Source organism: Symphalangus syndactylus, chromosome X (genome assembly GCF_028878055.3).
Source record: "Symphalangus syndactylus isolate Jambi chromosome X, NHGRI_mSymSyn1-v2.1_pri, whole genome shotgun sequence".
Classification (NCBI taxonomy): Eukaryota; Metazoa; Chordata; class Mammalia; order Primates; family Hylobatidae; genus Symphalangus; species Symphalangus syndactylus.
The window spans coordinates 133,860,560-133,873,809 of NC_072447.2; the positions used below are offsets into that span (position 1 = coordinate 133,860,560).

The 13,250-nt window shown below is 37.9% G+C and overlaps 1 protein-coding gene across 5 annotated transcripts in view; it reads right to left on the reverse strand.

Annotated features, from left to right (window-relative positions):
* ENOX2 (ecto-NOX disulfide-thiol exchanger 2) overlaps positions 1–13,250 on the reverse strand; it is a 285,625-nt gene that overhangs the window by 182,926 nt on the left and 89,449 nt on the right. For 2 of the 5 annotated variants that reach the window (XM_063634727.1, XM_063634728.1), the window contains exon 3: positions 9,002–9,092. The exons of the other annotated variants lie outside the window; for them this stretch is intronic. In XM_063634727.1, coding sequence (XP_063490797.1) covers positions 9,002–9,092 — 91 coding nt within the window. The remainder of the gene's footprint in view (positions 1–9,001; positions 9,093–13,250) is intronic. 5 annotated transcript variants of the gene reach the window in all.

Sequence of the window (13,250 nt, forward strand, 5' to 3'; positions counted from 1 at the left end):
ACCAAAGCTACGCTCACATGTGAGACATTTCAAAACACACTGATGTAATGACAAAAATTCCTGTCTCTCTCTGCCAATGTTATAGGAATTGTTATTAAAGCCAAGCATGGTATTTGTGTACACATAAGAGCAAGCAACAATTATAATCTAGAGGTTTTTAAATTTAATCTTTTTTATTTATTAGTATTGTTATACAGCAATGAGTATTCCAAAAAAAAAAAAATAAACTAATCAGCGTGCATTACGCAACAATCAGACAAAATACTCCTAATCCTCTGTCATTCTTTTTCCTTGGCCCCTGGGTACTCATTAAAGGTTAATTTATTTAAATCTCTTCAACATTCATTTCAATCTACTTTAATAAACTAATGAATCTTTGGAACTTTGCCTAATCAGCTTATGTTTTCTATTTTAATACATCTACAAAATGTCTTTTTTTTAAGCTCCTTCTTAATAATTGTCTTCCTTCTTGGAGATAGAATTGTGCTTCAGTGACAACCTGATTTGTACATTTGGTGACACATTTACAACCTCACCCAGCACACAGGGAATAGCTGTGGCCTGCCTATTGTTCTTAAACATAGTTACATTTTACAGGATAGTGAATTGATTTGTGTTTAATAGGATAATAATCCTCCAAATTGAAATGATCATTTTACAATTTAGTAAGAGTGACAATTGCAGTAAAGCAAAGCTTCTAATAACTTTGGTGCTTGTCAAATGCTATGAGGGTCTATCAATGAAACAACTCCATTCTGGCTATTGTAAACCAGAGCAATGTATAGTATATACCATTTGGATTGGCAAATATAAGTGAAGTCTGGAGATGTCTTCAAATGAATAGTACAATCAAAATGGCGTCTAAAATGGTTCCTTACAATCTATCCAACCACTATGTTCAATACATTTTGTTTAATGGCAACTTTGAGGAATCTTTCACATAACTATCTTTAAGTTGAATATTCTTATGGTGGTGGCCAATGGTCAGGGACTGCACACCGCCCTCTACACCAGAATGCCAGAAACCAAAGTCTTGGCGTGCCAGCACAGTATTTCTAACTACTGCCTTAACAATATCTGACATCATCCTAGAATAACACGGCTTAGTAAGTGCTTCCACAATATCCTTATGGTGGGGGAAGGTATTAATGTTGTTGGCTTGTAAATAAGGAAACTGTAACTCAGAGAAGCTTCTGTATTTCCAAAAGGTTATAATGTGAATATGTGGAGGAGCTGGAATCCAGATTTTTGGGCTACAAATCTTTCCTCCTGTACCATGTTGCCTGCAGGGTTGTGTTGGGATAAATGTTTTTACTGATCCATGGCTCACCACTGATTAAAGGAAAAGTGTAAATGTTACCTTTAACATGTCCTGATGAGGAACAAATAAAATTAATTAAAAACATATTATGATAAATTATTCAATATAACATAACTTCATAATATCGTAATTCATTTGGAGCATAACTTTACATAAAGGAGATGAAATTCTTAATTTTCAGTTTTATTTTCTATACAAATTAATAAAAATAATAAACTTGTTCCTCACCCATGATCTGAATTTCGGGTAAATTTCTAATGGAAGTAGATACATTGTCAAATGTTTTCAAGTTATCACCTCCGATTTTCCAAATAGAAACTCCAAGAATTACCTTTCAGATTTCATTGTTCATTCATTACACATCTCTCTACTCGTTCATTCATTCATTCATCCAATCATCCAAATGACATTTACGGAATGTCTACTTTGAGGCAAGCAAAAAGTCAAAGGTAGACTCTACCTGAAGCTCCTGCTGCTGCTTTACTTCCCTAGACTATGAACTCCTTGAAGACAGGGGATCCTGTTATTCTACACAGAATATAATCAGTTCTATTTGCAGAAAATCACTTAAATATTTTTTTGACAGTGAGATTTCTGGCTCCCCCTGCCGCCCACATGCCCCTCCAGACATATGGGAGTTAGAGGAAGAAATAGCAGAGTCTGCTTATCAAGTCTGACCTTTGGATAATGACTACAGTTCTCCCATCTGAGCTTGCTGCTGTTCTGCCTTGTGGTCAACAAAATGATTTGGCTCAAAATGGCAATTTATCTGTTGCTGCTTCCCAGATATCCTCTAGCAAGCTACATTTTTTTTTTTTTTAAATGGTTGCTTCTTCCCTTCGGCATAGAGGTGAAATGTACTGTCTTGCTTGATACAGTGGGAAGTTGGGGTTTACAGAAAAGATGCAGATAAACATGAAGCAGCTGCAAAAGAAACATTCATTTAGTGCTATGACGAAACAAATGCTTGACTTTATTATTTTAACAACAATAATTTATATTCAGAGACTGCTATTATCCTTTCAACTCTCCTTCACATCCACCTCACAGCTACCTTGTGAGGTGACCAGAGAAGGCATTATTACAGAGTTAAAATACGGAATTCTAAAGCTCAGAGATGCTAAAGTGACTCGTTTAAAGTTCCACAGCAAGCCAGTGGCAGAGTTTGGTCTCCCAACTAACATTCCAGGGATCAGGCTTCTCTATTACGGGTCCTAGTCAACAGGAGAGTTGCATTTTTAATAATTACTAGGAGCCATGAAGAACTAATCCATTGTTTCAGTTTGTACTATTGCCTAGTTAATTATTTAGAAATGATTTATTAAAAACAAGAAGTGAGGAAACCATCATGCTAAGCAGGCAATTCTGGACAAGAGACTTCTTTCAAGCAAACTGGGCCTTACTGTAATCCTTCCAAACTGAACATTGATTAAGCTCAAAAAGTTAGTATTTAAATAAACAAAAGCAATGGTAAAAATATTTTGTCTGTATTAGAATTCTTTGTAGTTCTGCAAGGATGGAGCCAGTTATGCCATGATACAGTTTTTATTCACAAATAAAGAAGGCATGAATGGGTATTACTTATGGAACATTTCTGTGGTTTCTAGACTCCTAAAATATAAGAATATGGGCTTTATGCATATTTGGCACAAAATATTTGTTGGATCATGTAATATTTTTAAAAGTGAATAATTTATAAAATCATAGAGGGTCTTCTGATTTGTATTATCATTTAATATTTAATTCTACAAAACAGAATTAAATACTTTGTTTTGAAAATAGTTTATTAAACACAGTTGCATTTCTTCATCTTTCTAGGCCTCATCTTCAAGATTACCTGGGATTTTATTAACTGATTTTTCTAAGCCTCTGGCTTCTTTCTTCCTCACTGTAAGTAAACCACAGGCTATATTACACACATATATTTTGTTACAATACATGTCACTTCCATTGCTTCCTGGACCACCACAAAAGAACGCCCTTAGTGATCCAAGTCAATTCACCCATATTTAAAACCTTTTACATTTCAAAAACATGTATTATAACATGATTAGATCTGTACTTTATAAATAAGCCAGAAAGTGACATATGTGGCTTAATTACCAACCCCAAATAATTACTGCTGGAGCAAGAAAATGAATTAAATGGAGCATAGCCCAGTCATCCTAGCAAAAGGGATTACAGATAGGAGCTGGAATAACTTTGGGAGAAGCCAAATATATATAAGAGGGTTAATGAATTAAAAAGTTGTTATAGGTAATTCAAAAGAAAAAGAAAAATGCTGACTACTATCAAAAAATTCCACAGCATATTACTGAAACTGCTACATCAAATACTTTAACATACCCCTCACTAGGGACGGATAGAAGTTTGCTTGGTATAGTGTATTTTCTAGCATAATGTTGTGATAAAAGGATCTGAAAATAAAAAGAAATGAATTGTATTTTTTTCCAAAAGCTATACAATGAATTCACCTTTTCACAGAGGATAGAGATCATGAAGAAAAGTGAAATTCATATGGACCCCAAACCTCTCATTTTGGCCCATAGTTTCTGCCTCCTTCCCCATCAGAATCTCCACGACAGCACTAACAGGTAGCAAAATTGGCTGATAGAAACATCATTCTCCTATTCCTTCCCTGCCCACCCTCTGGTAAAAGAATTAATGAGCAGTAAAATTACCAAAAGTGAGGCAGCAGAATGGAGAACAAAGAATACCAAGGGTATGGATAAACTACAAACCAGATAATGAGCTCCTGAATAATCAAGACTTGACTTAAACCTCAAACCTCTAACCTTCTGGCTTAGACCTATCATTCTATACTTATATTTAGTGTCTTAAACACAGAACTGCCACAGAATTGCAGTTTGTCTCTAGGTCCTTGTTTGTAGGAAATGGGGGCAAGAAGTGATGTCTAAACTTTGGCACTTGGAACACTGTTAGTAGCCTCTCTTGACACTCCATTATTTCCCTCGTCTTGGGCACCCAAAGATGTTATTAACCTTTGTAGGAGTCCTGAACATTATAAGAGGTCGTTGACAACTGCACCAGTATCTCTTCTTCCCTCTCAATGCAGATACCAGACTTCAGTTGTTCCATCTAATTCACCTAAAAGGCTTCTCTTTGGTTTTTCTTTAAAACTTTCTTCCTTCTCTTCCTTCCCATTACTTAATGTAGTGGGGCCACTGCACAAAAATACTCTTTGTCCCCTACCACTAAAAAGGTGATCTTACCTTTAGAATTCATGTCAATTTTTAACAAGCTTCCTGTTATACCTATTTTATCCAGATCCAGATTCATTTCTCAACTCAATTTTCTGAATCCTGGTATCTTCCTTGGTGTATAAGCCATTAATATCTCAATTTGCAGAGATCTCACACTTCCTGGTAAAACTTTGCCCATTCCACTTAACTATGGTCTGAATGTTTGTGTTCCCTGTTAACCAAAATTCATAGGTTGAAACCTAACCCCCAAGGGTGATGTTATTAAGACATGGGGTGTTTGAGGGGTGATTAGGTTGACATCCCACATGAGTGGGATTAGTGTCCTTATGAAAGGGGCCTGAGGGAGTTTGTCCTTTCCACCATATGAGGACACATACAAGGTACCATATATGAAGCAGAAAGCCCTCACCAGATACCAGATCTGCTGGCACTTTCATCTTGGACTTCTCAGCTTCTAAACTGTATGCAGTAAATTTTTGTTTACAAATTACTCAGGATTTTGTTATAGCAGCCCGAACAGACTAAAACACCATCATAGTGATGGTTTCAAGGCAGCTTTTGGACTTCAAAACTGCTTTTCCATATTTTCAGAAATGTTCTTTCAACAAATAATGCCAAGAATAAAGGAAAAACAGTTACCAAGTCCGGAAGAACATTTAAGCTGAATGTGGTGGAACGGCAGGGAATAACAGTCCCGGATTCCTAAATTAGAGAAATAACTTCCTAGGGAAAATGTCTGAGAAAGTATCAGTAACAAAGCATTCCTTGTGACCATGCCACACTGGCTGCCCATTCTATGCTCTACCTGTGTTCCTTTTTTGTTTTAAAAATTGCTTTCAAGCCATGTGTAAGTACAGTTTCTTTTTCCTAAGCTAATGGCATCTTGTCTGCTCAACACTCACCCTCACCCCTGGCACAATCATGGGTACACATGCACATTTACACACCACCATATGTCATATCCATAGACACTCAATACATGCTGGGACACATTTTACAATGGTCCTCTGGCTACCCCGCCCTGGTATCAACTCGATCTCTTTCTATTACTTATTCTCACTTCATTAGAGGCATGGAACTGAGGCAGACATAGTGAATGGAGTTACTGTCTCCTTTACTTAGGAAAAAATGTCAATGTCAAAAGCAAAGTTCAACTCTGTGATGGCAATGATTGTTCCTGCTCGCAGCTGAAGAGGATGAGAGGAAACCCAGATTGGAAGTATTTATTCCCAAGGCTTTACTATAAGGAAACAAGTAATTTTATCAGAAACAAGTAATCCATAATTTGCTGTACATCAACTGCAGTGGTATGCTCAACTAGTAGAGTTCACATAGAAATACTTGGATCTGTTTGCAGGAGATTGCTTTTACCAGACTGGGCAAGGTGTGGTCTCAGAGTGCATTATCATTTAAACAAAGGATGCTATGAATCACAGATGATAGAACCAGAAAAACGCTTGCTCTAGTGTACAAAGTTTGGCTGATACTTAACCTTTGCTAGGGGAAAAGGAAAAAATTGCAGGCTGCTACACCGGCAGCCTACAGCACTTTTTTTTTTTTTTAACTACATTCAAACCTTTTACTGTTACAGAACATTATTACTGTTAACACTGTCATGTGTGACTGAGAATTTGTACCTCTGACTTACTGAAAAAGCATCTTCTACTTAACAAATTCAAATAAATTTAATACTATGTACTAGCAGAAGTAATTAAAAGCAAATGAATAAGGACTGCATAACTGCATAAATATTTCCTTAAATTCTTGCACAAAAGAAGGATAATGAGTGGACAATAGAATGCTAAAATATTAACAATGCATCATAAGAATTTTTTAAAAAAAATTTTTCCAAATCAGCAAGATGTACTAAAATGTAACTTTTATCATTATTAGAACTTAAGTTCTCCTTCTAGAATTATCACTGACTCACTAAGGGCTTTGTGCTAATCATTCAATCAGATTTCACATTCATGATATTTATTCTGAAACAGCCTAATGGGGCTCAAGGACTAAAATAACCTCATTAATTAGATTCCCTCACATGGAGTCCAAGATGAAAACTATCAACACCAAATAGCACTCTACAGTTACAAAGATGTTTCATATCATTTCATATTTACAAAGGTATTTCATATCATGTTTAATTTTTATAACTCTGGGGGTTAAAGTAGGTATTATTATTACTTTTTAAAAAAATGAGAAAACTGAGGTTTAAAAAGGTTAATTGGCCTGATAGAGTTCACTAAGTGTTAAACTTGTCTCAGGACTCCAATTTTAGTGTTGTAGCACATACTACAGTACCTAACACATATGGATATTCAATTAGTATTTGTTGAATTGAGTGAATGAATATAGCATGCTACTTCTAACTACACTTGACCTAATTTTACTCATTTGCAAACAGCCCTATAGCTGCATTCCAAAGTAGTTGATAAGGTCATTTACTTTCCAATAAGGAAGCAAAATGCCATTGTGAAAACAAATTTAGCCATCTGTTTTGGTGACATAAGGCCCATGAGCTGAAAGAATAAGATATTCAATGTCCAGCTGTTATAAAGTTTGGAAAAAAGTTGGCAAAAAAATTCGTATGGTTGCTTTAAAATGATGAACTGCTTATCATTATTATTTTGTTGGGGAGGGACCTTTCAGTAAGGTTGAATGGAAAAGCAGATTAAAATTTGGAAAGGCATTTGAGTTCCCAACATGAAAATCAACAACGCCTCTTGTTATGCCTTTCATTCACAGACAGAGAAAAAGAAGTTTCAGAGTTGGCAGGGACCTTGGCAGTCACCTAGTCTAACTGCTGTCTCTTCCTCCCCACCACTGCTGCCATTTTACTAGAAGTCACAGCTAATTAATAGCAGATCCAGCACTAGACCTCAGTCTTCTTACTGGCAGGACTCCTCATGGAAGCAGTTGGGGACTTATATTCTCTCTATAGGTGCCATCTAAAATTATTCATTTTAGTTTTAAGTCCTTCCTTAACCAAGGTGAGTACCATATAGCCCTACTTGAAAATATAGGATTCCCTTACAGTACAGCTTAAGTGGCAATAGGTTGTGTTATGGTTAAATGCTTCTCTGGCCTTTTCAAACAACCAGAATAGTAGAGTAAGAAGGGCTCTGGAGTCAAACTGTCTAGCATGACAATCCTGCCCTGCCACTTGCTGACTGTGCAGCTTTGGAAGAAAATTAACTCCTCGAACATTGTTTCTTTGTCCGTAAATGAGGATATTATCTACTTCACAGAGCTTTGTGGTACTTATATGAAAAAATTCAAGCAAAGCATAGTCAACAGACAATCTGATACATAGCAAAAATATTCAGTAAAAATGAGTTGACTTTTACTCATTCTTCCTTACTTGTAGTTGCCCTAGACACCTGAGCTTAAACTGATCAAATAAACCTTGGATGACTTTCCTTTTATTCAATTAACATTTATTGAGCAATTACTACATGCTAAGTTCTTGAAATACAACAGTGAACAAAACAGACAAAAATCCAGGCCTTCATGGAGCTCACATTCTAGTAGCAGACACAGAAAATAAATAGGTAAAATATATAGTATGTTGGTGATTAAGTGCTTTGTCCAAATACAGGAAGTACATTAGGTATGTTAGCAAAAGCTGTGACCTCATTTTCTAGGAAACACTTGGTGTCTCTTACCTTCCTCACCTGTTTTTTTAAAGAGCTAAGACAACAAAAATTAAGACTTCTTTACATAGCCCCTTCTAATCTTGGGATATAAAGGTAAATGGCATAAAATATGGATAGGTGAGTTGTATATGTGAATGGGTTAGAAGGTATTTTTGGTAATTGAATTATTCAGAAAGCAAGTTCCAATATTTAGCCATAAAACTGGAATTAAAAATGTGTACAAAAATACCACCAATTAGGTTCAAAGGAAGGCATATGCAGCGTTGGAAAGAAATTTCAAAATCTGTAACATCTGTAAAGCTGGCAGAGATTGTTACTGATTGTAGCAGGAAGGGGTAGATCCCAAACTCTGGCAAACGTGATTTGGGTGGGATAGCAAATAGCCTAGCAAGACTAAAAAATCCTTTTGAGAATAACCCTATATCGTAAGGACCTCTCCTTAATTTATATTCTCCAAGCACTTTCAGTCTCTATCATCTTATTGAGCTATGAAATGTATAGATGTTCATTTTGTATATTGTCTCTCACTTCACAGAACTAGAGACTAAACTACTAATTTTATATCTTTCTTAGTATACCATAGAATGCACATTTATGGTAGGCTACTAATTGCCCTTGTATGTGTATCAAGAAAATATTGAAGTCAATATTTTCTTCAAGATCCTCTGGCCTGGAAGTGAGTTTCTGTTATGTTCCTATTGAGCAACAAGAAATAATGATAAAGGTGACAAATGCAGCAAATGACAATGTTCATGAGACTTTTATTAAGTTTATTAACAGAGACACACTGCTTTACTTACCTGAAGAGATCAGAAAATTACAATTTGTTTCATCTTTGTTGGTAGCTGCACTAGCTGTTCCACTACAGAGGAGGAGTTGATCTACGTGCAGCTGTTGAAAACACAATGAACCAGTCACCACAATTTTAACAAGTGTTAATGCTGGCATATCCACTTCAGATAGCATTTATAACACTGTCATGAAGAAAGTTTACAGTATACTACCTAAAGTAATGATGCTAGTTCCACATTTGCCAAATTTGGTGTCACTACTATAGTACTGGATTCTACTGGGGTGACAATGAAAATTCACCCTTTCATGGTCCTTTAAACAAGGCCAAAGCCTATGTCCAAGATCGATGTTTTTTATTCTCCCCAAAGTAAGCTTTATACCACTTGGACTGGGAAAAAACAGTTTGTTTTATTATCCACAATTAAGTCCCTCCTTAGATTTGTCTCCCTCTTCTCATTCTTTATGTATTAAAATTGTGAGTAGAACAATTTAGTCATAGTTACAATTAGGAAAGGGGTACATTTTTATTACAAGTTAAAGTTAAGTCTTCACTCCCAAGAAGGTTACAAAATGTGTGTCGTGTGTGTGTGTGTATGTGTGTATGTGTGTGTGTGTGTGTGTGTATCTGCAGAAAAGATGTAGACAAGGAGCAATAATACAATGTGATACATACTTAAAAAGCACCAAAAAATGGAGCGAGATGATTGAAAGTGGAAAGACCTGAGCAAAATGGTGGACTAGAGCTTCTTGCACTCCTCTCCCCACAGAAACATCCATTTGAACAACTACCTACACGCAAAAATACCTACACAAGAATGAAGGAAACCAGGTGAGAGATGACAGCACTTTGGTGGAGCTCAGAAATAAGAAATGATACACTGAAGAGTGTAAGACAGACAGTTTTATACTACCCACATCAATCCCTCTCCCAACCCCATGCAGCACAGTATGGAAAGATACCCTCTGCTTGGTAGAAGAGGAGGGAAGTGAGCACCAGACATTACCTTGGACCCCAACACCAGGCTGCCTCAGTAAATCCCACTGCTGGGCAGACTCCCATGGACCCAGACTTTAGGCTGGTACTCACGGACTGAACCTCTAAGCCCACCACGGCATCAGGATAGCTCCCACAGACTCAATATCCAGCCACGACATGTAGACTCAGTCTCCAGAGCTAGGCCAGCCTCAGTAGCCCCAGACTTCAGACTGCCCCCAGCACCAGGCTGGCCATGATGGCCCTAGGCTTCAGGCCCACCATAGCACCAGGTCAGCCCCCACAGTCCTATTCATCAGGCCAACACTCCTGGATATAGCATCTAGGACTGCCCAGTGCCAGGCCAGCCCCTGAAGCCTCAGACTCCAGGCCTATTTCAGGCTTCAGACTAACCCACAGCTAAGTAGGCCCATGTAATCTTAGGTTTCATGCCTGCCCCAGTGTCAGGTCAGCACCCTGGCCTCAGGCACTAGGCTAGACCCCATGAACATAGGCTTCAGGCCTGCCCAGTGCCAGGCCAAGTCCCTGTGGGCCCACCATCCAGGCCTGTCCCTGTGGCCCACTGCTTCTTCAGCAAACTCATGGTCCAGGCCTGCCCCAACAGATGAAGGGTCCAGGCCTATCCCAGTAGACCCAAGCACTGGGCCAGCCCTGACAGACCCAGGCTTCAGGCCAGCCCCACAGTCCCACGTTGCAAACCATCTCCACTAGCTCCAGGAACCAGGCTGGCCCCTGCACACCTAAGCTCTACGACTGCCCCAGCACCAGACTAGCCTCAAGTTCAAGGCCAGTCTCTGTTACCCAAGGCTTCAGCAGCCTTAGGGACCAGGCCTGCTTCAGAAAACCCAGGGTACATGCCCACCCCAGTAGACCCTGGTTCCAGGACAGCCCCCAATGGACCAAGGCTCTAGAACCACCCCTGCAGACTCAGGCTCTAGGCCAGTCCCTGTGAATTCAGGCTATCTGCCTACACAAGTGGTCGCAGGTACTAGGCTCACCACAGTGCCAGACCAGCCCTCAAGGACTCAGGCTTCAGGCTCATCCCAGTGGACCCAGATGCCAGGCCCATCCCAGCACCTGGCTAGTCCCTGCAGACTCAGGTGCAAGGCCCAGCCCAGCACCAAGCCAGCCCCTGGGACTCAGGCTCTAGGCCAGCCTCCAAGGATACAGTTTCCAGTTCCACCCTAATGGACTTAGGCTCCAGGTTTATTCAAGTAGACTCAATCAACAGATACACCACAGTGAATCCAGACTCCAGGCTCAACTCCAACCAGCCAGGCACTAGGTCCATCCACCTGCTGAACTAGGCACCAGGCCAGCCTGCTCAAAGACTCCAAGAGCAAGTCTGCCTGTGGATCACACCAAATGGTCTTCCCAGAATCTCTAAATGGACTGACTAGTGAAGGACTTTTGGAGACGAAGCCAGTTTATAAAGCTAGAATAAGCCCATACTTTTTTAAATGTGCAGATACCAATCCAAAAATATCAATAATGATCAAGGAAATACAATCCCGCCAAAAGAACAAAATAAAGCTCCAGTAACCAACTCTAAAGATATAAAGATTTATAATATGCCTGACAAATAAGTCAAATTGTTTTAAGAAAGCTTAGCAAACTTACAAAACATACAGAGAAACAATTCATTGAAATAAAAAAACAATAACTGACCAAAATGAGAAACTAAAAAATTTAACAGAGATTGAAATTATTAAAAAACAAACAAACAAACAGAAATTCTGGAGCTGAAAAATACAATGAATTAAATGAAAAATGCAATACAGAGAGTCAACAGCAGGCTTGATCAGGCAGGAGAATGTGCGAACTTGAAGGCAGGTTATTTGAAAATACACAGTAAGAGGAAAAAAAAGAATTAAAGGATGCGAGCTCACAGGATTTATGAGGTAGCATCAATAGAGCAAACATTAGAGTTATAGGAATTAAAGTAGAAGAGAAAGATGACAAAGGGGTATAAAGCTGATTTTTTAAATAAAATAGTAGAAAACTTTCCAAATCTGGGAAAAGATATAAATAGCCAGGTAAAAGAAGATCAAAAGTCTCAAATCAGATTCAATCCGAAGAAGACTATACTCAGACATATAATCAAACTGTCAAAAAGCCAAGACAAAGAGGGCATCCTGAAAGCAATAAGAGAAAAGAGGCAAATCACATATAAGGGAAATTCAGTCAGGCTAGCAGTGGATTTCTCAGCAGAAATGTTACAGGCCAGGAGAAAGCAGCATAATATATTTAAAGAGTTAAAGAAAAAAGAAACCTAGCAACTAAGAATAAACTTTATACAGCAAAGCTGTCCTTCAGAAATGAGATTCAAAGCATACCACTAAAGGAAATCACTTCATCACAAAAGAAGACGGCAAGAGAGGAAGAAAGGAACAACAGATCTGCAAAACAACCAGAAGACAATGAACAAAATGGCAATAGTTAATTCTTACTTATCAATAATTACCATGAATGTAAATGAAAGAAATGAAGAAGAAACAAATAAACGGAAAGATATCCCATGTTTGTGGATTAAAATAATTAACATTCTTAAAATGTTCATATTACCAAGGCAATCTACAGAGTAAATGCAATCACTATCAAAATTTCACTGACATTTTTCACAAAAATCGAAAAATCAATCCTGAAATTTGTGCGGAACCACAAAAGACCCCAAATAAAGCATCCTGAGCAAAAAGAACAAAGTTAGGGGCAGCACACTACCTGACTTCAAAATATACTACAAAGCTATAGTAACTAAAAGAGCATAGGTTGAGTATCCCTAATCTGAAATTCTGAAATCTAAAACACTCCAAAATCCAAAATTTTTTGAGCAGTGACATGACGCTAAAAGGAAATGCTCATTGGAGTATTTCAGATTTCAGATTTTTGAATTACGAATGCTTAAACAATAGGTATAATGCAAATATTCCAAAATCTGAAAAATCCCAAAATCTGAAACACTTCTGGTCCCAAGCATTTTAGATAAGGGATACTCAACCTACATTGGCATAACAACAGATACGTACACCAATGGAACAAAATAGAGAGCTTAGAAATAAATCCATTCCTTTAAAGTCAATTGATTTTCAACAAAGGTGCCAAGAACACGCAAGGAGAAAGGACAGTCTCTTCAATAAATGGTGCTGGGAAAACTGTATATGCACATTCAGAAGAATGACATTAAACCTTATCTTACACATATACAAAAATCAACGCAATATGGATTAGGGACTTAAATGTAAGACCTAAAGCTGTAACACCAC